Source organism: Chiloscyllium punctatum, chromosome 32, assembly GCF_047496795.1.
Source record: "Chiloscyllium punctatum isolate Juve2018m chromosome 32, sChiPun1.3, whole genome shotgun sequence".
NCBI classification, from domain to species: domain Eukaryota; kingdom Metazoa; phylum Chordata; class Chondrichthyes; order Orectolobiformes; family Hemiscylliidae; genus Chiloscyllium; species Chiloscyllium punctatum.
Window position 1 is genome coordinate 50,461,441 of NC_092770.1, and position 25,442 is coordinate 50,486,882.

Consider the following 25,442-nt stretch of genomic DNA (forward strand, 5'->3'; position numbering starts at 1 on the left):
GGGTAATTTAGCATGGCCACTCCACCTAACCTGCACATCTTTGGACTGTGGAAGGAAACCGGAACATCTTGAGGAAACAAACACAGACACTGAGAGAATGTGCAAACTCCACACACACAGTCACCTGTGGGTGAAATTGAACCCAGGTCCCTGACGCTGTGAGGCAGCAGTGCTATGTCTGTCTTCATTGAAGAAGATAAGGAAATCTCCCAGAAATATTAGGCAATCAAGGGAATTATGAAAATGAAAAGCTAAAAGAAATTATTGTTAGCAAGTAGGCTGACACCAAAATTGGTGGTAGAGTGGACACTGAAAAAGCTTATCTAAGATTATAAAGAGAATCTTGATAAATTGGGTCAATGGGTTGAGGAGTGGCAGTTGGAGTTTAATTTAAATAAATGTGAGGTATTGCATTTTAGTAATACAAATGAGGACAGGACTTATACAATTGATGGTAGGCCTCTAGGTAGTGTTTAAGACAAAGAGACCTAAGGTTTCAGGTAAATAATTCTCTGAAATTTGCATCACGGGTAGACAGGGTGGTTAAGAAGACATTTAGCATGCTTGCCTTCATTGCTCAAACCTTTAAGTTTGAGAACCTTCAATTGGGGCGTCATGTTGAGGTTGTACAGGATGTTGGTGAGGCCTCTTCTGGAGTAGCATGTCCAGTTCTGCTTGCCCTGTTATAGGAAGGATATTATTAAACTGGAGAGGGTTCAAGAAAGATTTACCAGGATGTTGTTGGGAATGGAGGGTTTGATTAGAATGGCTGGGGTGTTTTTCACTGGAGCGTAGGAGGTTGAGGGGGTAATCTTATTGAGGTTTACAAAATCTTAAGGGGCGTAGATAAGGGTGTTCAAAGCAAGGGTGGCGGTGTTCAAAACTAGGGGGCATTTTTTAGGTGAGAGAAGAAAGATTTAAAAGGACATGAGGAGTAACATTTTTACACAGAGAGTGGGTCATGTTTGGAATGAACTGCCAGAAAAAGTGGCGGATGCAGGTACACTTACAAAGTTTAAAAGACATTTGGAGGGATATGGGTCAAGTGCAGGCAGATGGGATTAGTTTAGTTTGGGAACATGATCGGCATGGATTGGTTGGACTAAAGTGTATTATGACTCTATGAGGCTTATCCCAGAGTGTTGAAGGATGTAGCAATCAATGTAATGGATGCAGTGATAATTATCTTTCAAAATTGTATAGATTCTGGAAATGTTCCATGTGTGAACATGGATTTGTGAAAGGGAAATCATGTTTTACAAATTTGTCAGAGTTTCTTGAGGATGTTGCCTGATTCCTAAACAGAGCCAATGATCTGGTGAATTGGATTTTCTGAAGGCTTTTGCTAAGGCTCTACACAGGTGGCTAGTAAACACATTTAGCGTACATGTGATTGGGGAATACACTAGTTTGTTTTGAGAATTGGTTAATAGACAGAAAGGAGAGTAAAGGAATAAATGGATCATTCTCAGGATGACAGGTTGTTGTTAGTAGAATATTTCAGTGGTCAGAGTTGAGAGTTGGAAAAGCACAGCAGGTTAGGCAGCATTCAAGGGGCAGGAGAATTAACGTTTCGGCCATAAGCCCTTCATCAGGATGAATTCCTGATGAAGGGCTTATACCCAAAACGTTGATTCTCCTGCTTCTCAGAATCTGCCTGACTTACTGTGCTTTTCCAGCAGCAAACTCTCGACTTTGATCTCCAGCATCTGCAGTCATCACTTTCTCTTATTTCAGTGGTCAGTGCTAGGTTCACAATCTAAATAAATGAATGATATGGATGTGGGGGCCAGCTATAATATTTACAAATTTGCATGACACCAAACAAAGTAGGAATGCAAGTTGTAAGGAGGTTTCATGACAACTTGGACAGGCTAAGTGAATAGACGAGAAAATTGCAGATAGAATATAATGTGAATAAATGTGACATTATTGAGCTGCTAGAAAAAAGCAGCAAGGTAGCCTAATTCTTAAATGGTGAGTGAGCTGGATGCCCTTGTTCACGAGGCACTAAACTTAATCCTGCATATGCAGAATACAATAATGAAAGAAAATGATATGTTGGCCTTCATTAAAAGGGGGTTTTGAGTACAGAAGTACTCTCCCATACAATTTATTAGTTCAGTTTTTATTTCCTTATCAAAGGAAGGATATATTTGCCACAAGGAAGTTCAATGAAGGTAGACCAGATGAATCTGTGGGATGGCAGGTTGCCTTATGAGAAGAGACTAAGTAAACCGGGTCTATATTCTCTAAGGTTTCAAAATATGAGTTCTGACTCATTGAAACTTAAAAAATTCTTAACAGAGCACGACAAGGTGATATAAATAGAATGTTTCCCCTGCCCGATGACTCTAGAACCCGGGGACATAATCTCAGGATAAGGGGCATGCCACTTAAGATTGAGATGAGGAAGAATTTCTTCACTCAGAGGGTAGTGAATCTCTGGTGAGAATTCAATCACTGAGCATGTTCAAGACAAACCAACAGGTTTTTGGAAACTACTGACATTAAGGCACATGGAGATGGTGCACTGAAGGTTTTTTTAGGAGATGATTGGCCACAAATGACAGGGAAGGCTTGATGGTCAGAATGACCTACTCTATTTCCTATGTTATGGTTAATAAACTTTTTAAAAAAAAATTGCACAGTGTATATACCTTTAAACTTCAACAACCCATCTGCCAATCTATCTGTGCTTCCCCATGACACTTTAAGGACAGTTAGTCAGGTGGATCTCCTTTCATCATAATGCCCCCATAGTAGGAGCTACAGTCTATAAAATCAACCTGACTCCACAAGTGAATTGGTTTTCTCTCCATGTCACAGGTTTGAAGTCTGCCAACGTACTTAAAGATCGATGTGTACTGATGCGTAATATACTTGGGTGACATTGAATCAGTTCAGTATTTAGGCAGCATACACAAAATCACGAGAATGTTATGCCACAGCTTGGCCTCAGGGCAGAATCTCATCTTTAGGACCAAGGGTATACCTGAGTTCAAAGATTAAGATGGTATTCTAGTGCGGGACTATTGAAAATGTGAAATGCCCCCTCTTTACTCAAGATGCTAAACTCATGTCCCATTTGTTAATTTCATATTAGATTTCCTACAGTATGGAAACAAACCCTTCCGCCCAACAAGTCCACACCGACCCTCCGAAGAGTAACCCACCCAGACCCCTTCCCCATATTTATACCTGACTAATGCACCTAACACTATGAGCAATTTACCATCGCCAATTCACCTGAAATGCACATCTTCGGATTGTGGGAAGAAACCGGAGCACCTGGAGGAAACCCACACAGACACAGGGAGAATGTGCAAACTCCACACAGACAGTCACCTGAGGTGGAAATTGAACCTGGATCCCTGGTGCTGTGAATGGCAATGAATTGAAATTGAATAGAATTTCCAATTCTTTGACTAAGACATTTTCTTCAAGTAAAAATAGAATTAACTGCCCATTATCACTGTTAATTGTGAAACCTTGCTGTATAAAATGCTGTACATCACTGGATCTCAAAATTATTCTTTGCAAGTTCTTAGAGATTTGAAAAGATGGTACATAAATGGAAGTCTTCCTTTGGTAGCACGTTCCATCTGTTATTTTTTTTAATCTTAATTTTGTGTTGAAGAAAATATAACTGTCAGCCATATTAAATTAAAGTCTATGAGCTTAGGTAGACATCCCAAGTACTTATTATTTCAAGAATTCCAATGTAACCAACATTATTATGTAATGTTTTCTTCTACATACAGTTCTGAGATTTCTTGTGCCTAGATGACATTCACTCAGTCTGATTTGCATTATATAGTCACTATTCTTTGATTAAATCCTTAATTAATATAATTGAAACTTAAAATGCATAACACACACAACACCTCATTAAAAATGTAACAAGGATGCACAAAAAGAAACAAGGTTTCTGTCTCCACTATATTTATTGGAAACAATTACACATTACACTGCTGCATGTTGCTCTTTAAGAAATAATTTAAAAAGATATATTGCCTTCTTTCATCTCTGAAGCTTTTCAGGAGCCTTTTCGCCATTCCATGGGCAGGAATGGACAGCATGGACATTGAAACACACCAAGATGCTGTTTGTTGTCAGTCCACATTCACTCACATAAAGGAGACAGCTTTTGATCCAGATTCATAGATTCAAATCAATCCAAGGCCTCATCGTTGGTTTCCCTTTTCAACCTTTGGTAGGACCATTTTCAAACTAGGTCACACACAGAAAAAGCCAATTTGAAAGATGGGAACTTCAGATTGTCTGATTTACAATATAAATGCACAGAAATACAGGGATTTGGTTTTTCTTATTACAAATGAATAATTCAGTTACAACTTTTTTTAATACAAGTCAAATCCAGAGGGAAAAAAATCCATCAGTACTGTACAGATCAGAATTAAAACAGTAAGTTCAAAATAACAATGTATACCATTTAATACCATTCCTAAAATCTACTTGCCAACCAAACAAATATACTTTTCAAATTACAAATCCAGCATTGGAGAGGAGTACTTTATGAAGTTGAAAATAAAGGCTGTGGAAGTATAAGAATCCCTTACAAACCAGCCCATTCAACCAATCAGCACTTCTCAGCCAAGTGCGTGATACAATCTTATCAACGGGGAAAAGAAAACTTCTTTGGATGGTTTAACAAATAACTACTTTTCAAGTATCAAGCACATGCAAATTTAAACCAGTGAATTGATATGACTTTCCTGGCAATGCAAACAAAAGGCACAAAATAGGCATTGAACAATTACTTAATTTTTAAAAATCCATTGTCCTAATTATATTTCTGTCAGCAGGAACTTCTCTGCCGGAATAGAAAAAAAATGGGCAATTGAATTCTGTAATGGAATTAGGAATAGACTCAAGTCATATATGAGGTGAAATCTAGCAATGAAAATGTAGAAAAGCAGTTTTTTTTAATTCTATAATTTGGGACAGAATGTAGATTAAAGTAGGATTGAAATTTAAGGGATAGCTATGTCACCTAAATGACTTCAATCAGCTAAAGTTACAGTCCCATACAGAAATCACTAAAGACTGCATAGTAGCCATCAGAAAACTGATTGCTTATAGTTTTGACTTTCAAATGCCAACAATACTTTTAACGCATTAGGGAATAATTCCCACTGCCCTGAGATTCACAACACATAATAAGTTGTAATCCATTTACCAACTGATCTCTAACTTTGTATAAAAGTATACATCACAGCTTGATTTTACATCCAAGAACTGCAACATTTTACTGCAGATTGTTAGTTAATATTGTTGTATAACAATGCCCCACAAAAAAACACAAGAAAAGTCTCCAATCCCTAAACAACAATTCTAAAACTGCTACTTCTTGTTGAAGGTATTCAGCGGTATCTTTTTCTGAAATGTTGTCAGAGCCGGATGTTGGGAGTTAGCTTTAACACCTGAGAGTTAGGAGACGCTAGTAGTGATGGCTGTTTTCCCTCTTAGGTGAAACCAAATCTCTATACCCGAAAGGGACAGATGGATGTTGTTGATGACTGCAGGCCCCTTTACTTCTAACCATTCTGCACTGCTGTGAATGTATTGCTTTCACAGTTTACTTATCTGTGAACATTTGTCTTTATTCACAACTTATCTCTAACATTGTATCAAATGCAACACATTTATAAAGTCACCCTTAGGGTAATAAATTTCCTGTTTCTGCCCAACAGAATATAAACGTGTTCAGACAGGGGAAAGTTTTAAAATCACTGATTTGGACTCATAGAAGATACTCATTTTGTAATACCAAAAGTCAAAATAGAGAACATACAGTTGATTTGCTCATGTAGTTGGCTTATGAGTTTTACCCAGTGGACTGCGAGTTGGGGCAAAAAGACATAGGTCAGAGAATGAAAAAGGCATAGGTCAGTGATGGTCACTGTGAATACCCAGATGTCTTCATACTTACAGCGAAAGAAACATTTTAAAAGTAATTTGCTTCTCTTGATCTTACGAAAAATTAAAATCACAGGGATTCTAAGGCCAAGAAACAACTACAATCTTTACTTTGTAAAGTAAAGCTATACAATTTTACTGGAGTTATGGTTCCAGAGAGAAAAGATTATAATGTGTAAAAGCTATGTCACATTGATCTACAACAAAAAACGTATTTTGGTAGAATTGCCATTTCTTGTTACGAAACAAAGTCACATTCTTATGAATTAAATATAAAATTCAAGTCATCTTGGATGAGGTGGCAAGATTTTGATATTTATAGAACTTCTCACACCTTAAATAAAAATTTAAAAATATTTGGTAGCACAATGAAAACACTCAAATTGAAAGCTTATGTATATTTAAATAATGCTCAGAAGTAAATAAAACTTTAGAAATACAAAATTGTACAAATTCAAACATGGTTGTATACTCCATAGTCAATAAATTGTCAACAAACCTAAATTTAGGATGAAATTATTTTAAACCACCAGTTTTGATGTGTGACATTGTTATTTTCATAAGGCTGCAATGTATACATTATATAATCTACTGGCTGTGTTTTATACACTGGGACTTGACAGATATTCCTAAAGCAACAGTAAATAAGGGCACAACTATCCAGAAAACCATAGTATTAATATCATGTCTTTATGTAGGAGAAAGAAGGCTTGTCTACACAAACTTCTTACTGAAAGAGAACAGAGAGTTTGTTTCTAAATAACCACATGAGAAAGAGTTAGACAAGGCTTAGTTTTAGTCCTGGGATTCGGAAGAACATTGTGTGTGCTTATTGAGACAAGAGCATAAAGTTTCAAGGTAAACAAACTAAAATAGCCCAAACAGCATAATGTTCTAAATCAGGACTAGATGGGAGTTCCCATTAAAGAACACATTTAAAATGTAGTAAGAATGCTGAGATAATAGTTCTCGAGTAGTTGATTTTCTTTGTTCCAGAACATGATCACTTTGTCCAGTGGAAAAAGAATAAATATATGTGCTTTGTGTGTATGACCTTGCCAACCCTGAGAACTGGTATTATAAAGGTTATAATGTCAACAGCATTGATATTTTAAAGTCAAGCTGTTCTGCGAGATAAGAAATGGGTGGGGGAGGGGGATAAAGAAGCTAAATGTATATAGTGTTTTTAATCCACTCTCACTAAGTATTCACTTGCAATACGAGCTCTTGAGCTCACTGCTCAAATCAGAATGGGATATAAAATGATGAGGATGAATAACAAAATATAGATTCCAAATCAGTTTTGCATCAGAATATAATTAAGACTCACATTTATTTAATTTGAAGATCCCAATAATTCCTAAAATTTAATTGCACCATGAAAATTTAGGAAGAATATTTGAATGTCCATTGTCATCTCTAAGATTTTGAAGCTATTCATTCCTCAGATTTCAGACTGAGTGTTTCAAATATATGTTGGATTCAGTCAAAGTGAAAAGAAACTGGTGCAGTAATAATGTTTTGCCTTTAATGCCTTTTCATGTGCTTTTTATGTACGACAAAGAAAATACATTTTCCTCTGTGACTAATGTTACCAGGCAGGAATATGTACCTTAAAGTTTTCTCTAACGTGCTGGTGACATCAAGTGACAGAACATTAATATTGCACATTAACATTAACATTAATTTTTAACATTGCCAGATTGGCTCCTTAAACCTATTTGATACTTTGTGGTGTCCAGTTTCTAAGCCAATATAATACATATTTAATATTCTAGCTGGACATCATTGAAAATATATATTACTTAATGTATTTTAATGAAACTTAAATATAAAAATAGACATTGCAAACAGTTTTAACTTCAGTTACAACAGTTTGCTCTTTACACATACAGTAATGTGACTTACTGTGTTTAGATTTTGAATTTTGATCAAATTCAATCAATGGTTGCCCAGTCCAATTGAGGATATCCTTACCACAAGGTTTTAACTTTGACTGAAAGACATTGAGAATAGAGATATTTTCATATTTTCTTTCATCCACTAACTAGGAAAGAAACTGCAACATATCCCCAATGGTACTTAAAATTGTTATCAAGTATAATAGTAACATAGTACAGTTTGGGGGCAAAGAAAGCAGAACTGAAATGACAATCTTCATATCAATTTTGCATTGTGTTTTACTGTATGATACAAGTAGCTGCACGCTGTCAGCAGAAATTATTATTTTTTTTAAAAAGACAAAACTTGAAAAACTGAAGGTAACAGAGTTTGTGTTCTTGTTAAAATTACGACTCTGAAGAGTATGGACATTTTCTCTTGACAGACCAATAAAACAGTCATCAATTTATTCCCAACTCTGTTCAACTCAAGTAATTCTAAATTGATCTTACTTTAACTGCATAACCATTTCAGTCAAAACTTGTTTAAAAACATGGCCATGACAGAATGACAACACTTTACCTTTGTGCCCGAGGACAATGAATAGTAGTTATTTTTTTGTGAGTGTCACTGGCAAGGCTAATAGCTATGCCCAGCCCAAATGCCCTCAAGAAGGTTGCTTTCATGTGGTGTAGGTACACCCACAGTTCTGATGGGGAAGCATTTCCAGGATTTTGACCCAAAGCTGGAGAGCTGATGGAAACCAACATTCCAACTGGACACCACAAACGATCAAAGCAGTTTTCTTACCTTAGTTCATGACAGCTTTGATATAGTTAAAAAACATTATTTTCTTCACAGGTTTGCTGCTTGTTGCTTTAGTCACAGAAAGCAATATGGTTACAGTTTATGTTATAAAAAGCTATCAATACTTTCCCGAAAAAGTATTACCAGAAAACTCATGTTAAATTGTCAGCGCAGTAACCTAATACTGAATAATATAAGCACTTTGATACAGTACATAACCCTCTGTTTTACTGTTATTCTTTAAACAGTTGGGTAATATGTATTCCATTGCCTTATGATGGCTGAGCTCAGAACAGTCTTTCATCAAAACAAACTGATGGAATGAAGTCTCTTTCATGTCAAACATAAGGTTACGCAGCACAAAGGATCTTTTGTATAGTGTATGTACTATACACAGTGACTTCTCTAATTGGACACATTATGTTCCCAGAATTTTGTTGATAGAATTAGGGAAGAACAAAATAGTGCCAATTAATAGAGACATAAAATATCAATTAATTAAAATACTGCAGTGCAACTGGGCATGAAGCATGCAAATAGTGAACTCTATCAGACACAAGACTGGCAGCAAAGTAGTCGACAGATTTTGTTATCATCTTTGCAATAACAAGAAAGTCAAAACCTCTGACAATGGAAACATTTGGTTTCTTCCACTAAACGGAAAGAAAATTGATATGACGAGAATTGCAGATAAAGTGAACATAAATCCATGTGTTTCCGTCATTATTTCTCTGTATATACCTTACCATAAATGCCCCTAACATTTGTTCTCTGATTCACATTGACATCCCTACAGTATCTTATTAATGCTGTTCCACTCTACTCTGCCTGTGTAGCATGGGAAGAGACCCACCACACTTTCCTTCCATGGCTAGTTTCCATTCAGTTCAAGGATTGGCTTTAATTTTTCTGAAGCATTGACTTCATATTCCAAATGATTTAGTAAACTACTCAGAAAATTAAGACTGATGTATCATAGGGACTCTTGGATAGGTTCACCAAGGTGTAAAATTTATCATCACAATCAAGACTTCATACTCAAAGGTAGATGTTTCAAGCCCTTGCATTTGATTTAGAAAACTGCTTGTAGCCTATTTAAACATTGTCATCCTTGCAGATCAGTATTCTGTAAATATTGTGGAAATTATACTGTCTTGATTTTTGCACAACAGAAGCACCAATTTAATGATACTGTGACCCAGAAGCTAAAAGGTCTTACAATATTAACAATAATAGTAATGGTCTTAAAAAATGTGGCATATCAAGCAATTTTCAGTTCCATTTAGCACCGGCCCCCAACATTAAATACTCTATTACTCTATTTTATGAAAAAGGTACAAATCAAAATGGCACCCATTAACAAGTTAAACGCAGGAACACATTAACAAATAAAAATGCAAACACACACCTCTAGCAGGACTGCAAATAGTTAAGAGTGATTGACATTCAGTTCACAATTGTCAGCATCACCACTATACGATTACAGTGGCACATTCTGGCCATAGTAAGACTGTAGCCTAAGAATGCTAATTATGCCGAAATCCATTTTTTTTCTTTTTAAACAATCATAACATCTTCAAATAATAAATTATTGTCCTAAGAAAGATCATCCAATAAATTAAATAAAAATCAAACATATAAGTGCACCATATATTGAAACATTGGTTTGGACTTAACTTTAAAAATAAACGCATCACCTCATGCTACCAAAATTGCTGAAACACACATCAAAAATCAATTGCTGTGACTGATCATGGATGCTAAATGACTGATGTTGATCAGATGTAGATTAATTCCATTAGTCCACTTTTCTGTCGCCTTTTCTCACACTCCCACTTATGTTTCAGGGGCAAAACGAAGCAACTGTAAGCTATCCTGCTTCACAGAAGTTGGTTAGTTTTCATACTCCAAAGTAATAGACAGTGAAAGGGGAAAATAAACAGCAAAAGTCTTCCAAACAGGTAATTCTCTGTGCTTCATGTGTCCTGTTTCTCAACATTATCTCCTTTGCTCCCACCATCCAGAGGAATCGGGCTCAGCAATGAAGCAACAGAGTCAAAAGCTCAGGGCGTTCCCAGTTGTGCATGAGTACCAGAGGTATCCTGATTCATTCTCCAGTGGGTGACATCCTGTGGCATGAGTAGGAATGGGGAGGAGGCTTAGAAAGACATCTGAGAGGAACACATTTTGATCTGGAATGTGAGTGCTCTTCCTGGAGAGCTACATTAGGACTGCAAATTTAAAAAGAAGTAGTAAGAAATATACATATCAAGAAAGAAAAGTGGCACTGTAGAAAAAAAATCCAGGCATGATAAATACTGAGCTTCTTAATCAACAGTAAATTATTTTTATGTTTCAATATTTCTTTCTCCTTTCTTCTCAACAAGACATCTTCATATTTTTAACCCAATCCATCTGACAGGAGACTGACAGGATTGGTTCTCTGGTTTACATTATGCCATTAAGGAAAACAAAAATCAAGCAGAGTGTAAGATGGGCACTTCACCTGATCCTATCAGTTTCCACCAGGTGGGTAAGGTTAAAATGAACTTCTTTCCAGTGATCCATTCTCGGTTCCAGTTTCAAGGATCATGATTGGCCATCCTTCAGTATTGTAAGGCAATGATCCTTCTTTACAAATGAAGGTATTGAATGCTGGCATACAACATAAGGTCCATCATGACCAAGACAAACACTGTCTTCTTTCACAATTCAATTCCTAGCAACTGTCCCAGGACAGCAAACAGGTGCAGAAATTCCAGACTAATGCTGCCTTGATAGTCCTGAAGAACTCAAACTAATCATAGTGGCCATGTTGGCACAGGTTGGCTAACTTACTATAGACTCCAGTTTGAAGCTCTGGCCTCCCTAGTTCACATCGCTCAGTTCATCACTGTGTTAACAACTGAGCCATGTAGAAATTACTTTATTGCAATTTATTTCTTAATGTACATGCACTAACAATTTCACAGTTGTTAATCTTTCAAACTGAATATCCCAACACGTCAATATGTTCTCATTGACAACTGCCATTGCAAACAATAAATTAAATATGGGTCATAATTAAAATTACATTGTAGTTTCAAAGCAGTGAGAGATCAGTTATTTGGTTATGAGATTTAGATAATAGTTATAAATCACCTGCGTTTACTATGAATATTTAAGTCATTAACTAGGTTACTGCCAAGTAATTATCCACGGAGAGCTTCAAAAAAGTACATTAAACAGGATTTGTTTTTGGCATGTAATTGAGTACTTGCTGATACTATAATTCCAGCAAATTTCAATGTGCCCTTCCCCATATCCTTCCATCCCGAGTACTTACAATATCTAATAAAATGTACAAAGATTTGGTACATTTGCTGCATGCAGAAAAAAACCAAACATGTTAATTTGTGATTTTTATATGTAAATTAAATGGTTAGGAATTAAAGTTTATAATTCAGTTAAAATAAGTCAAAACATAAATGACCAGTTGTTAAAATGAAGAGTGAAAATTGTAAGTTAATGCATGCAGTTTCAGTCTGAGATATGGAGGTTGCATGTTATGGAATTTACAATGACATTGGGACAGAATGTGCTGTCAAAATAATAACAAAGATAATATTCCATTTCAGAAAGCTATGTGGTGAAGGATAGAATGGTTTCTAATCTTTACGCACTTTACATATACTATTATTTACAGATATATACAGAACAAGCATGCACCTTCAAACTCAACAACCAATTTTATGCCATTCTATACCAACAACAACACAGTTCATGCTCAGAATCTGGAGAATTCTGGACAACCACAATCTACACTTTTTCGAGTGTTTGTGATTGTTTTAAGTTCATCCTTCCTTTTGCCACTTTATTTTTTATTATCCATGCACAGATAAATGCAAAATACCTGTTAAAAATCTCTGCCATCTCCTCCTTTTATTAATTTGCCAGTCCCATTCTCTAAAGGACCATTGCCTAGTGGAGCTATTCATTTCCTTTCCATATACTTTTCGATCCTTTTACTGGCTACTTTACACTTTTTGTTAATTCTTCCTTCATGCTCCAATTTCTCACCTTTTTTTAAAATCATTCTTTGCTAGTTTCTGAATGTTCCCAAATCATCTGTATGCCTTTTCTTGCAAAGTGATACTTTCCTTAGCTTCTGTTAACCATCAGAGTCAAAAAGTGTGGCATTTTTTGACTCTGATCTCCACCATCTGCAGTTCTCACTTTCTTCTTCTGTTAACCACCAACTGTGCATCTATCTGGTAAAGTCATTTTTGTGTAATGGACCATATCTTTCTCGAAAGTTTTCCCGTTATTTCTCTCACATCTTACTTTTTCATTTATTAACTACTGCACAGCTATCATAATAGGACCTATAAACTACTCTCACCAGTTACACATTTCCTTTGCTATTTCTTATCTCCATTTATAATGATTCTACATCTTGATCTTCTGATCCAACATAATTTCTCACTACTGTACTGATTTCATTGTTTATCAAAACAGGTCAACTCATCTTGTTCTTTTCCTCCTATCCTTCTGAAATGTCAAATGCCTTTGACTGTTTAGTTTCCAGCCTTTATTCAGTTTGCAACCAAAGTCTCTGTAATGGCCATTAAATTAAACTTACTTGTTTCCATTTCAGTTTCCATTCATTGTTTTGTTATGAACGCCCTCACTGTTCATATTCCCCAGTAGAATCTCTTTCTACTTATGTCATTGTTACCCATGTGGACAATGACAGCTGGATCCTTCCCCTCCAAGTTGCTCTCAACCCCAAAGGAAACCTTTAGCTTTGGCACTGGGTAATCTCAACACTCATTCTCTGTCCCCTATTAGAACTACATTTCCTTTAGCTCCACCACCTGAATGCCTCCAAACCACGTGGGCTGGTCAGTTTGCTTATCCTCTCTGTAGTTCCTGCTTTCAACCGCAAGAGCTACAAGAATTTCAAACCTATTGAACAATTGCAAACTTCTGGTCCCCATACGAGCCTCACTCACAGTCACATTCCCCTGCTTCTGACTGAAGTATCTAATTAAGTGTGATGCCTCCTGGAATAACTTTTTACCAGATAGAATTATAGAATCATGGGGATGTCCAGCACAGAAACAGACCCCTTGGTCCAACTCCTCGATGCCGACCAGATATCCTAAGTTCATGTAGTCCCATTTGCCAGCACTTGGCTCATATCCCTCTAAACCCTTCCTGTTCATACCCATCCAAATGCCTTTTAAATGTTGTAATTGTACCAGCCTCCACCACTTCCTCTGGCAGCTTATTCCATATACACACCACCTTCTGCGTGAAAACGTTGCCCCTTAGGTCCATTTTAAATCTTTCCCCTCTCACCCTAAACCTATGCCCTCTAATTCTGGACTTCAGGGAAAAGACTTTGTTTATTTACCCTATCCATGCCCCTCATGATTTTATAAACCTCTATAAGGTCACCCCTCAGCCTCCAATGCTCAAGGGAAATCAGCCCAGCCTATTAAGTCTCTCACAATAGCTGAAATTCTCCAAGTCTGGCACCATCCTGGTAAATCATTTTTGAATGCTTTCAAGTTTCACAGCATCCTTCCTACAGTTGCACACAGTATTCCAATAGTGGCCTAACCAATGATCTGTACAGCTGCAACTTGACCTCCCAACTCCTATACTCAATGGTCTGACCATTAAAGGAAAGCATACCAAATTGCTGCTTCACTATCTATCTACCTGAGACTGCACTTTGAAGGAACTATGAACCTGCACTCCAAGGTCTCTTTGTTTAGCAACACTCCCCTGAACCTTACCACAAAGTGCATATGTCCTTCTCTGATTTGTCTTTCTAAAGTCAGCACCTGACATTTACCTAAATTAAACTCCATCTGCCACTTGTCAGCCCATTGGCCCATCTGATCAAGGATCCCATTGCACTCTGACGTAATCTTCTTCGCTGTCCACTAGACGTCCAATTTTGGTTTTATCTGCAAACTTACTAATTGTACCTCCTATGTTCACATCCACATCATTTATATAATTTTTACCATCCCTGAAGCATCCCTATCTGAAGCTCAAACCCCAACTCATCAATTCAGAGCTGAAATTCCTTATGATGCTAACATTTCCTGCAGATGTAGTGATTGCAGATGTAGTTGCTGTGCATCACATAGGTGTCCACCAACTCTAATATATTACTGTTAATTTGCATCACAGCTCTACAACTTTTCTGACTGTATTATTTCGCAAACTATCTGGAGTTCCATCAAGAAGTTTAACTAGATTAGATTAGATTACTTACAGTGTGGAAACAGGCCCTTCGGCCCAACAAGTCCACACCGCCCCGCCGAAGCGCAACCCACTAATACCCCTACATCGACCCCTTACCTAGCACTACAGGCAATTTAGCATGGCCAATTCACCTGACCTGCACATCTTTGGACTGTGGGAGGAAACCGGAGCACCCGGAGGAAACTCACGCAGACACGGGGAGAATGTGCAAACTCCACACAGTCAATCGCCTAAGGTGGGAATTGAACCCAGGTCTCTGGCTCTTTGAGGCAGCAGTGCTAACCACTGTGCCACCGTGCTGCCCGGTAAGCGATAAGTTTAATATAATACTTGTATCTCCCCTGTACCAATTTAAACTAATGTTTCCAATTATAGAGATTGAAAAAAAATTAAACTTCATTAATCACTAGTCTACTGTTCATCTGATTAACACTTCTGGCTTCAGCTCTTGTATCCCATTGCTGGTCTTTGTCGCCCTCTCTTGGATCACTACTTTTCTTATAAAAATTCAGAACAACAGCTCCTCTCATATCACCAAATTAGCTCACTTACCAAATTCCAAATTTTGTCTCGAATTTTCATAACCTTCATATTTGTTTACTGTTGTTGAAATCATTGTTTTCATTTCCCTCCCCATTTTCTGCAGTTGAAACTTTGACATAGAAATTTCAGTTTGCAGATAATGACAGCTTGAAAGGTTAAGCCAGGACATGAATGACAGCAGACTGAAGGATTGCCCTTTTCTCCTTCCTTGGAGGGAAGCAAAGGTTCTGCTGCTTTACCATTTGCCACAGTTATCGATCTCAGTGTCATTTTTCAAAGAACGTTTTGGGGATCTTGGGCATAGCGTTCAACCTCAATTTCTGTAATGTTCCAAATAGACCTGCGTGGGACTTGCATTCAGACCAATTAATAACAAAAACTGAGCCTATAGAACCCATGCCCCGGTGAGTGCAACATCTGAGTTGGAGGACTGAAGATGACATTTTTAAGTCATTAAAATATGATTGAATGTGATTAAAATAGAAAAATGAGGGGTTAGTTCTCTTATTTGGGCTCTATAAACAGAAACAACATCAATCTGTGAAACTTGAAGGGAGATACAGTAATAGGATTTGTACACACAAAGATTTCTAATGGCCATTTCAATTTATGAATTAAAATTAGATTACTTACAGTGTGGAAACAGGCCCTTCAGCCCAACAAGTCCACACTGACCCACTGAAGCGCAACCCACCCAGAACCTATTCCCCTACATTTACCCCTTCACCTAACACTATGGGCAATTTAGCATGGCCAATTCACCTAACTTGCACATTTTTGGAGTGTGGGAGGAAACCGGAGCACCTGGAGGAAAACCACGCAGACACGGGGAGAATGTGCAAACTCCACACAGTCAGTCGCCTGAGGCGGGAATTGAGCCCAGGTCTCTGGTGCTGTGAGGCAGCAGTGCTAACCACTGTGCCACTGTACAGTCCAGAACCTACAATTAACATCTTTTTCTCAAAAATACCAGAAAACCAAAAATTACGTATTTAATTCACTCAGTGTATCCCATCTCTAAAACATGACCCAGTTTGTATCATTAACCTAACTCTTGATGAATTATATTCAAGATTACATCCTTCCACACAATAGCATAAAGCAATTTTCCAAAATAGTTATTACTCTATAGTATTCATCACAACATCAGGACACACTCAATTTTTGGGGGGTGAAAACATTGCTATTTTTATTTCCTGTACATTAGTCCATTTATTCCTATTTTAAAAAAAATAACTTACATCTGTGTGTGCTTCCTGTCTTCAAGTGATTACATTTGTTTACTACTCCTTTCATTATTAGTTGATGTGATGTAGCCCTGCAGGTGGTATACCAATTTAAGTGACTAGCTTAAATTTTCAGATTTGGCACCTGCACCAAGATAACTTTATGTGGCATCCCTATATATCTGAAAATTACAGAATGTTTGTGAGAAATTTCTTCCAAGGTTTGCTATTCTCTGTTATTTGGTGATGTTGAACCCCATGTAATGCCATATCATGCTAATAATCGTCACTGCTCATTACAGTCATGTCTAAGGAAGCTACCAGCTCTGCTAAACAACAGCATTTCCAAAAACGCAGGATCTATCTCTCTTCAGACTAAATCCTGGGCTATCCATAGTGTTGCTAAACCCAGGATCTGACCCATATTGTCAAGAATCTAGTTCGGTACAAGCCTAGAATTCCAGAACATCCAAATTCCAGGACATCCAAATCCAGAAGAGTCAAGGCTTATAGGAGGTGATCAGAGAACCAAAATGAACAATCTACTCCACCTACACCCCACTAATCTACCTGCTGCAATTGTCTCGATGACAGTGTAAGAAGGGTCTTCTACCTCACAGATCTTGCAAACATCAAGCTATATCTTCACATTTTGAATTTTTTTTGTGGCATGTGGCACTAGTATGATATAAATGGGATAGATAAAGCATAGACCTAGCATCTCTAACCTGGCCATAAGCAGTTGAACCATAGTGCACACCCAAACCAGAATGAAAAAAATCTATCAGGGACAAGGGTTCCCCAGTGCATTGACCAATGAGAGAAATTTGCCAAACAATCAGAACTCTTCTTTTTCCAGAATAACTTGTTCCTTAATTAAAAATTTGGCTTTCTTGCGTCTGTCCTGATGAGTGCCACACAAAAAGCTTTACAGCATGTCTTTTTTTTTCAGACATGCTGAAGTTCTGTGCTACAAGAGAGTATTTGCATCGCTGATAAAGAGGTCTAACAAAGGCCAAATTCAGAATACCGACAACATAATTCAACTCACAATTAAGCTAAAAACCTAAATTATCCATTGATTTTTTTTCCAAGAGTGCATGAAATAATAAACTGTATTCATTTACATATAGTCATATATAGGGACCTGTCCTCCATCAGGAACGTGCTTAAACAATTCTTTTTGACTTAAACAAATGCTTGGCAGGCAATAGTTCCCTGGTGCATTCTCCATGACAATGTCTTCACCAATCAGAATGAACTTGCTAACCAATCAGCATCCGTTTCTTATGCAGTAAAAATTGTTGCTCGCTTTGAATTTGGGCATTCTTGCATTTGTCCTGATGAGCATAAAATGAAAAGCTTCAGCAAGTTGTCTCTTTTCTCAGCAGTATGCAAGTTCTCTAATACCGATCATCAATTTACATGTAGGCTCTGAGGATGTATAGCAACGGGTGTGACTTTTGATTCTTTCACTCTCATTTAGGGAAACAGTAGGATAGCCTTATCCATCACATTTCCTGTGGCTATGCAGTACAAATCCCTGAAACCCCAACCACAGTATTATACAGCCCGAGAGCTACTTCCTCAGCCATGCTATACCACATATCGCTTAATCTCCCCATGCTGAAACAACTTCAAGTCTATCAAAAATGCTAAACCTAAGCCTAGTGGCAGCATTTGCCTCAGTGATTACACCCCCAGACATCTCCAATGCTACTTCAATATATGACTTCCCCAACTATTATACCAAATGCCTACCTCCAAACTAATACATCTTTCCATCACCTTGATGCGTATTTTGGACTTTGAAAGGTAAAAAATAAAACTCAAAAAAAGGCAGCAGATTTTCAATTGATTGCCTTTGATTGCTAAAACCTCTCTAAGGATTTCATGAGAATATGAAAGAAAACGCAATCTGACCCATTCAATCATTGTAAATGATGACATATTATAAATTAAATGGAGTAAACACTCCTGTTACATCTGAGTTGCCAAGAACAATCTGCTCATATACTAAAATAAAAATACACATGCTAGATGGTTCTTGCCTTTATGAAAGAAAAATAAAGCCCATTATTCCCCTACTCAATTTACTAAAGAAACATTTTAACTGCCTATCAGTAACCATGACAAAGGATGGGGCAATGGTCTGTAGGTTGATGATACAAAGGTTGTTAATAATAGGAATGGCATGGAATAGATACTTTATTCTCAACATAATCTTACCAACATGTTTAGTAAGTCAGAAGGTGGTGATTCTCAGCTGTTCAATACAGCATTGCATGACACATTTCAATGTTTGCGTAAACAGTAACATTGACGATGAAACCAGATATTCATAGTCACAATATTAATCCTGATACAACATTTCTTCACACTATATCTTTGATGAAAGACATAAACAGACAGGTATATGCAAAGAACCTGCTTGATAAACATGGTCCAAAAGTACTGAGAATGCACAAAACAAATATATTATTTCAGCTACTATGGTAAAAATATTACGTCAGGACTATGAGGATCTGAAGCTACACTATGATTCTAAGAAACGAACCACTTTCAGGAGTGAATCCCAACATGCAGTGAGGGGAGGAGAAAACAGATTGTCACAATGCAGCAAAAATAAGATGGGATACTGACGATGTGCATTTCATGGATAATGCATGCTTTGGACTGGTTCAGAGGCAACTAACGTTTACCTTTCAGTCTCTGAGTCACATCCTCTCTCTAGTTGTGAGTAGTGTGGCGATATGGAGGCAGCAGACTGCTGACAATCTATAAAAAACTGACAAATTAGACAAATATACAGAGAGATGACACAGTAAAAAAGGTTAGTAAATTATAAGATACAAATGAGAAATTTAGTGAGGAGTTTCCCAAATTTTCTTCAACTGCACAGTTTAGTCCATTCAAATATGCCATATTTCTGAGCCATTGTCTGGCAGAAATACTGCGAAACCAGGATTGTTTATGCTAACATTCTGGTCAGATCTTAGATCAACTCATAGAGCCAATTAAAATGAAAAACAAAATTGTCAACCATCAACTTATATTGTTGTGGTATTAGAGTTATAGTGAAATCTGACATGTAGCACAGGATTATGTTTCTAAACACCACTGAAAGATGGTGATTGCAGATACAATGTGAAATTTTCTTTTCTAAACATTGGTTTGAAAAAGGTTTATAACCAGCCTGAAAATGAAAGCTATTGCTGTCCCACCAGATTGAAGCCTGGTAGAACACAGAATCAACGATTATAAAATTGCTCTGTACAAACTGAGATAATCCCATCACTATTTGACCCATTATGTTCTCAGTGAAGAAATGTGCAAAGATATTTTACAAGAACCTGCAACAAAGACATTGAAGCTTCGAAACTGTAAACTTCTCCACACAGGTTCCATCTTCAGGCCCAGCAGTTAAGCAGTAGGTGTTGGCCGATCCCTTTTGAAAACCCAACGCTGTCAGTGCTTTGTTTGTTGTGAGTGATGAATGATTGGGACTCTGATATTTCAACTGCAATAAAAAGCATGGGGCATTTTAAAATAAATTCTGTGTTCCTAATTAGCTGTGTGCAGTTTGTCAACGAGTTCTGAGCGCTGGTAATACTTGCCAACTTTTGTTCAAATGGAGAATTAGTACCCCTTAGACGACAAATTAGACAGCAAAGTGCTGACCAGTATATTATCACTCACACCTAGATTCACAAATGAAGAAATATAATCAATGAGACTAAGTACTAAAATGCTGTCTACAACCACTATGATAGTGTATGTCATTTTTCAGGAAAGGAGAAAAGAACATTTTATTGATGTAAGTTAGAAATTTTAATAGGAGTGGTACAGAATGATAGTCATTATGATATGAATCATTACTGACACAATGATATGAGACAGTATGGGGGGTAAGGTAGTTTTACCAATGTTTTTCCACACTTCTTAATATTTTAGGATTTTGATTATCCATTGTAGAGAAGACTGCTCTTCTTCATGGTCATTGTAGATAATTAAGATCACTTACGTTATACATTGAAATAAAGATATGTACAACACAACTTGTATGAACCCAATTACGCTTAGACAGAAAATGATTAAAGTCAGGAGACTGGTGCTACAGGGCTAGGCAATAAGATAACATCTCATGTAAGGTTTTAACCTATTAAGCTTCATGGAATCGTCTGAAATCAGATAACTGGAGAGTACATAATGCAGAATATACATAAAATTATCACAAATCACCTTTAAAAAGTTGGGACCTTTTGAGAAAGAATTCTATAACATAAATATCCAACAGTGCACCTGAGATGTGTGACTAAGACAATCTCAGATTCTTTGAAATCACATTGTAACCATCACAATTACAAAGTAATTCATTATTGCAGTAAAGTGAAACTGCCTTTAATGTGAACAGCAGTCAGGTTCCCTTTGTTTTATTTTCCCATTTTGCATCTTGAATTGGTGGTAAAAGAGGGGAATCTGAGAAAATCCTGGCACGTATCACACAGTTACATTTGATTTTGTCTTCCTTCTGCAGCAATCCAGTAAGGCTTCTTGCCCTTTTAGGTGGTAGAGGTCTGCCCAAGAAGCCTTACTGGATTGCTGCAGTACATTTTGTAGATGGTACACACTGGCACCTGTGCTTCAGTTCAGTTTCTGGTTAATGGTAACCTCACAATGTCCATTATGGAGAATTCAATGATAGTAATACCATTGAATATCAAGGGGAGATGACTAGATTCTTTCTTGTCAGATATGGTCATTTGTGTGGCCTGAATGCTACTTGTCCCTTGTCAGGCCAAGCTTGGATGTTGTACAGGATTTGCTGCATTTGAACCCGGACTGCTTCAGTATCTGAGGAGTCACCAATGGTGCTCAAGATTACATAATCTGTTTTGGGACCATTGCTGTTTGTCATTTTTATAAATGACCTGGAGGAAGGGTTAGAAGGTTGGGTGAGCAAGTTTGCGGATGATACGAAAGTCGGAGGAGTTGTAGACAGTGAGGAAGGATATGGCAGGTTACAGCGGGATATAGAGAAGCTGCAGAGCTGGGCAGAAAGGTGGCAAATGGAGTTCAATGTAGCTAAGTGTGAAGTGATTCACTTTGGTAAGAGTAATAAAAAGATGGATTACTGTGCTAATGGTAGACTACTTGGTAGTGTGGAAGAGCAGAGGGATCTTGGTGTCCATGTACACAGATCTCTGAAAGTTGCCACCCAGGTAAATAGTGCAGTGAAGAAGGCATATGGCGTACTGGCTTTTATTGGTAGAGGAATTGAGTTCCGGAGTCCTGAGGTCATGCTGCAGTTGTATAAGACTCTGGTGCGGCCGCATCTGGAATATTGTGTGCAGTTTTGGTCGCCATACTATAGGAAGGATGTGGAGGCACTGGAACGGGTGCAGAGGAAGTTTACCAGGATGTTGCCTGGTATGGTAGGAAAATCCTATGAGGAAAGGCTGAGGCACTTGGGGTTGTTTTCATTGGAGAAAAGAAGGTTTAGGGGTGATTTGATAGAGGTGTACAAGATGATTAGGGGGTTAGATAGGGTTGACAGTGAGAACCTTTTTCCACGTATGGAGTCAGCTATTACAAGGGGGCATAGCTTTAAATTAAGGGGGGGTAGATATAGGACTGATGTTAGGGGTAGGTTCTTCACTCAGCGAGTCGTAAGTTCATGGAATGCCCTGCCAGTAGCAGTAGTGGACTCTCCCTCTTTATGGGTATTTAAGCGGGCATTGGATAGGTATATGGAGGATAGTGGGTTAGTGTAGGTTAGGTGGGCTTTGATCGGCGCAACATCGAGGGCTGAAGGGCCTGTACTGCGCTGTATTCTTCTATGTTCTATGTTCTAACAAACATCTTCACTTCTGACCTTATGAAAGAGGGAAGGTAATTGATGGACTAGCTGAAAATGTTTGGTCTGAGGCCACAATCCTGAGGAGCTCTTGCTCTGGTACTGGGGTGATTGACTTCCAAGAGTAAGTGAGGACTGCAGATGCTGGAGATCAGAGTCAAACAGCGTTGTGCTGGGAAAGCACAGCCAGTCAGGCACCCCTTCCTGATGAAGAGCTTATGCCCGAAACGTCGATTCTACTGCTCCTTGGATGCTGCCTGACCAGCACAACACTCTTCGACTATGATTGACCTCTAACAACCAAACCATCTTCCTTTGTAAAGAGTACAACTCCAACTAGTATAGAGTTTTCCCCTTAATTCCTATTGACTTCAGTTTTGTTTGGGTTTCTTGTGCATACTCTGTCAAATGTTACCTTGATGACAAAAGCAGTCACTCTTATTTCTTCTGTGAAGTTCAGCTCTTTTGTCCATATTTGGACTAAGGCATTACTAAAGTAATGACGTTCGAAGCTGAATAATCTAGGCAGAATCTAAATTAAGCACTATTTAGCAGGTTATTGTTGCTCAAGTAGCACTTGTCAGCACTGTTAATGACCCCCTCCATTATTTTGTTGATAATTGATAAGACAATGTTTAGTCAGATTGGAATTGTCCTGCCTCTTGTAGGCAACTTTCCAGACATGAATGCCAATATTCCAACTATACTGAAGCAGCTCGGCTGTGGTGTGTTTAATTCTGGAGCACGTTTTCAGTATTATTTCAGAATCTTATCAGGGTCCATAGCCTCTGTGGGATCCAGAGTCTTCATGTTATTACGTAGAGTGGATCAAATTGGCAAATGGCTGTGATCTGTGATGCTGGAAATGTCAGGAAGAGGCAGGGAAGGATCATCGACTTGGCACTTCTGGCTGAAGATCGTTAAAAATATTTCAGCCTTGTCTTTTGCACTGACGTACAAGGCTCCTTCAGCACTGAGAGTGGGAACATTTGTGGAGTTTTTAGTTGGTTACCAAATTGTACACTATCATTCATAACTCAATGTGGCAAATCTGCAGAGCTTAGATCCAATCCGTCAGCTCTATCTATCACGTGCTGCTTTCACCATTTGGCATACAAAAAGTCATATGTTGTAGTTTCATCTTTTTTTAAATACGCCTGGTGCTGCTCCTGGCCTGCCCTTCTGCTCTCTTCATTGAACCAGGGTGATTCCCCAATCTGATGGTAATGGGGGCTATGCTGGGCCATGAATTTATGGATTGTGATTGAATATAATTTAGCTGCTCCTAATGGCCAACAGTGCCTTATAGATGCCCAGTTCTGAATTGCTAAATCCATTCTAAATCCATCCCATTTAGTATGGCGTACTGCCACATAACACAAGGGAGGATTTCCTCAATGTGAAGATAATTCAAAGCCTACATTTAAAATGCTCCAGAGTACAAAGTGAAAGAGTTCACAGTATAGGATCTGCAACCACCAATAATCTATTAAAGCCTGGAACATTTGCTCATAATAGCCTTGCTAAGCACCAGCATGCATTCCAATAATAGATCGTTGGAAAGCTGGTTCTATATTAGACTTTCAGGAAGGTTGGCACATCACCATAATTCGTCTGGGAGGGTGTGGAATATGAGATAGTTTTCAAGTCTGGACAGTAGCAGATCATTAAAGCATTACATGTGTAGCCAATATTAGAATGATGGCAAGGCAGAAACTATAACCTGCCTTTCAGGGAATGATCTATATTTCAGCTGTCAATGCTTCAGCACAAATTCAAGTCAGCCAACCAAGATGGAATCTCCACGTCAAAGATACAATCTGCAAGCTCCAGCAACGCTTGATTTCATTTTTTTTAAAGGGGCTGCAACATTTAAATCCAAACAAATGCTAAAGTACCCTGACTTGTACCAATTCAGATTCTGGACAAATTTTACTGTAGTAATGAATTTTGAAATAAAGCAGAAAGTTTAGATTAGATTCAATGCAAACCAAAAGATGGTCTGACAGTCTTCAACAGAAGGTCTTTGTCCTTTCCAGAATTACTTGGACAATGTATGTTTGCTGAGCTATAGGTTGAGTTGCCAGTCTCTCTTACTGAAGTCTGGATTGGCCCATTGGTATGTTGCTAAATCATCTTCAAGTCTGTACTAACAAGCTGGCAACAGCACCATGTACAGGCAAATGTATCAACGGGTCACTCCCAATTGATGGAGCTGGTTTCCTCTTTTTCAATGACAGCAGTTAGGTTTCCTTCCTCAAACTGAAGGGAAATGGTTAAAATAAAACTAGTTCACTGGCAGAGGTTCAAAGGCTAACTTGAGGGACACTGCAATTATTCATATCCCCAACTGTTCATTTAAATACAAGTTTATTAAGACTGAATTGTTCAATGGCAAGAACAAACAGTTCCTTAGCAAAACAAAATTCCAGTTTATCATCAGCAGAGCACTAATTGAGTAACAAGACTACTCTTGTAGTAAATAAATCTCAATATCTACATTGCAGTAATCATTCTACTGATATGTTTGAACAAAATGCTCTTCAAATTACTTAAGGGAGAACAGAACCTTCAGTAACTACTGGTGCTCTCTTCTCTAAGCTCTTTTGTTTGATCAGAACTCATAATTCAGTGGACACTATTTTAGTGAAATGGTGGAAGGAGGCATTCAATAAGTGCTCTGCTTTAAAATGCAGCTCTTTAAAAGCTGGCTTTACACATAATTTTGATTATAAATTATGATTCTGAAAACTTGTCTGAGGTACCTAAAAAGATAACTGCAAGTTTAGTAAATAGTAATTAGACATGTTTTTATGGAGCAGTATATGTGGGCTCCACACATCCCACTCAAGGGGGTGGGCAGACTTGATTGACACAGTTATGGAGAGGGGGAGTTGTTCAGGATGGCTAACCAGTAAAAT

General features: G+C 37.8%; 1 protein-coding gene across 4 annotated transcripts in view; it reads right to left on the minus strand.

Annotated features, from left to right (window-relative positions):
• Positions 1-3,928: 3,928 nt before the first annotated feature.
• LOC140458161 (protein bicaudal D homolog 1-like) overlaps positions 3,929-25,442 on the minus strand; it is a 276,533-nt gene continuing 255,019 nt past the window's right edge. Inside the window, exons 8-9 of one of the 4 annotated variants that reach the window (XM_072552337.1) lie at positions 19,367-19,452; positions 3,929-10,760 (exon numbers count right to left, since the gene is read on the minus strand). In XM_072552337.1, the coding sequence (XP_072408438.1) occupies positions 10,739-10,760; positions 19,367-19,452 (108 nt within the window). In that variant the 3' untranslated portion in view covers positions 3,929-10,738. Of the gene's footprint in view, positions 10,863-19,366; positions 19,453-25,442 lie in introns of all 4 variants that reach the window. The other 3 variants (XM_072552336.1, XM_072552339.1, XM_072552338.1) reach the window with 3 other exon arrangements.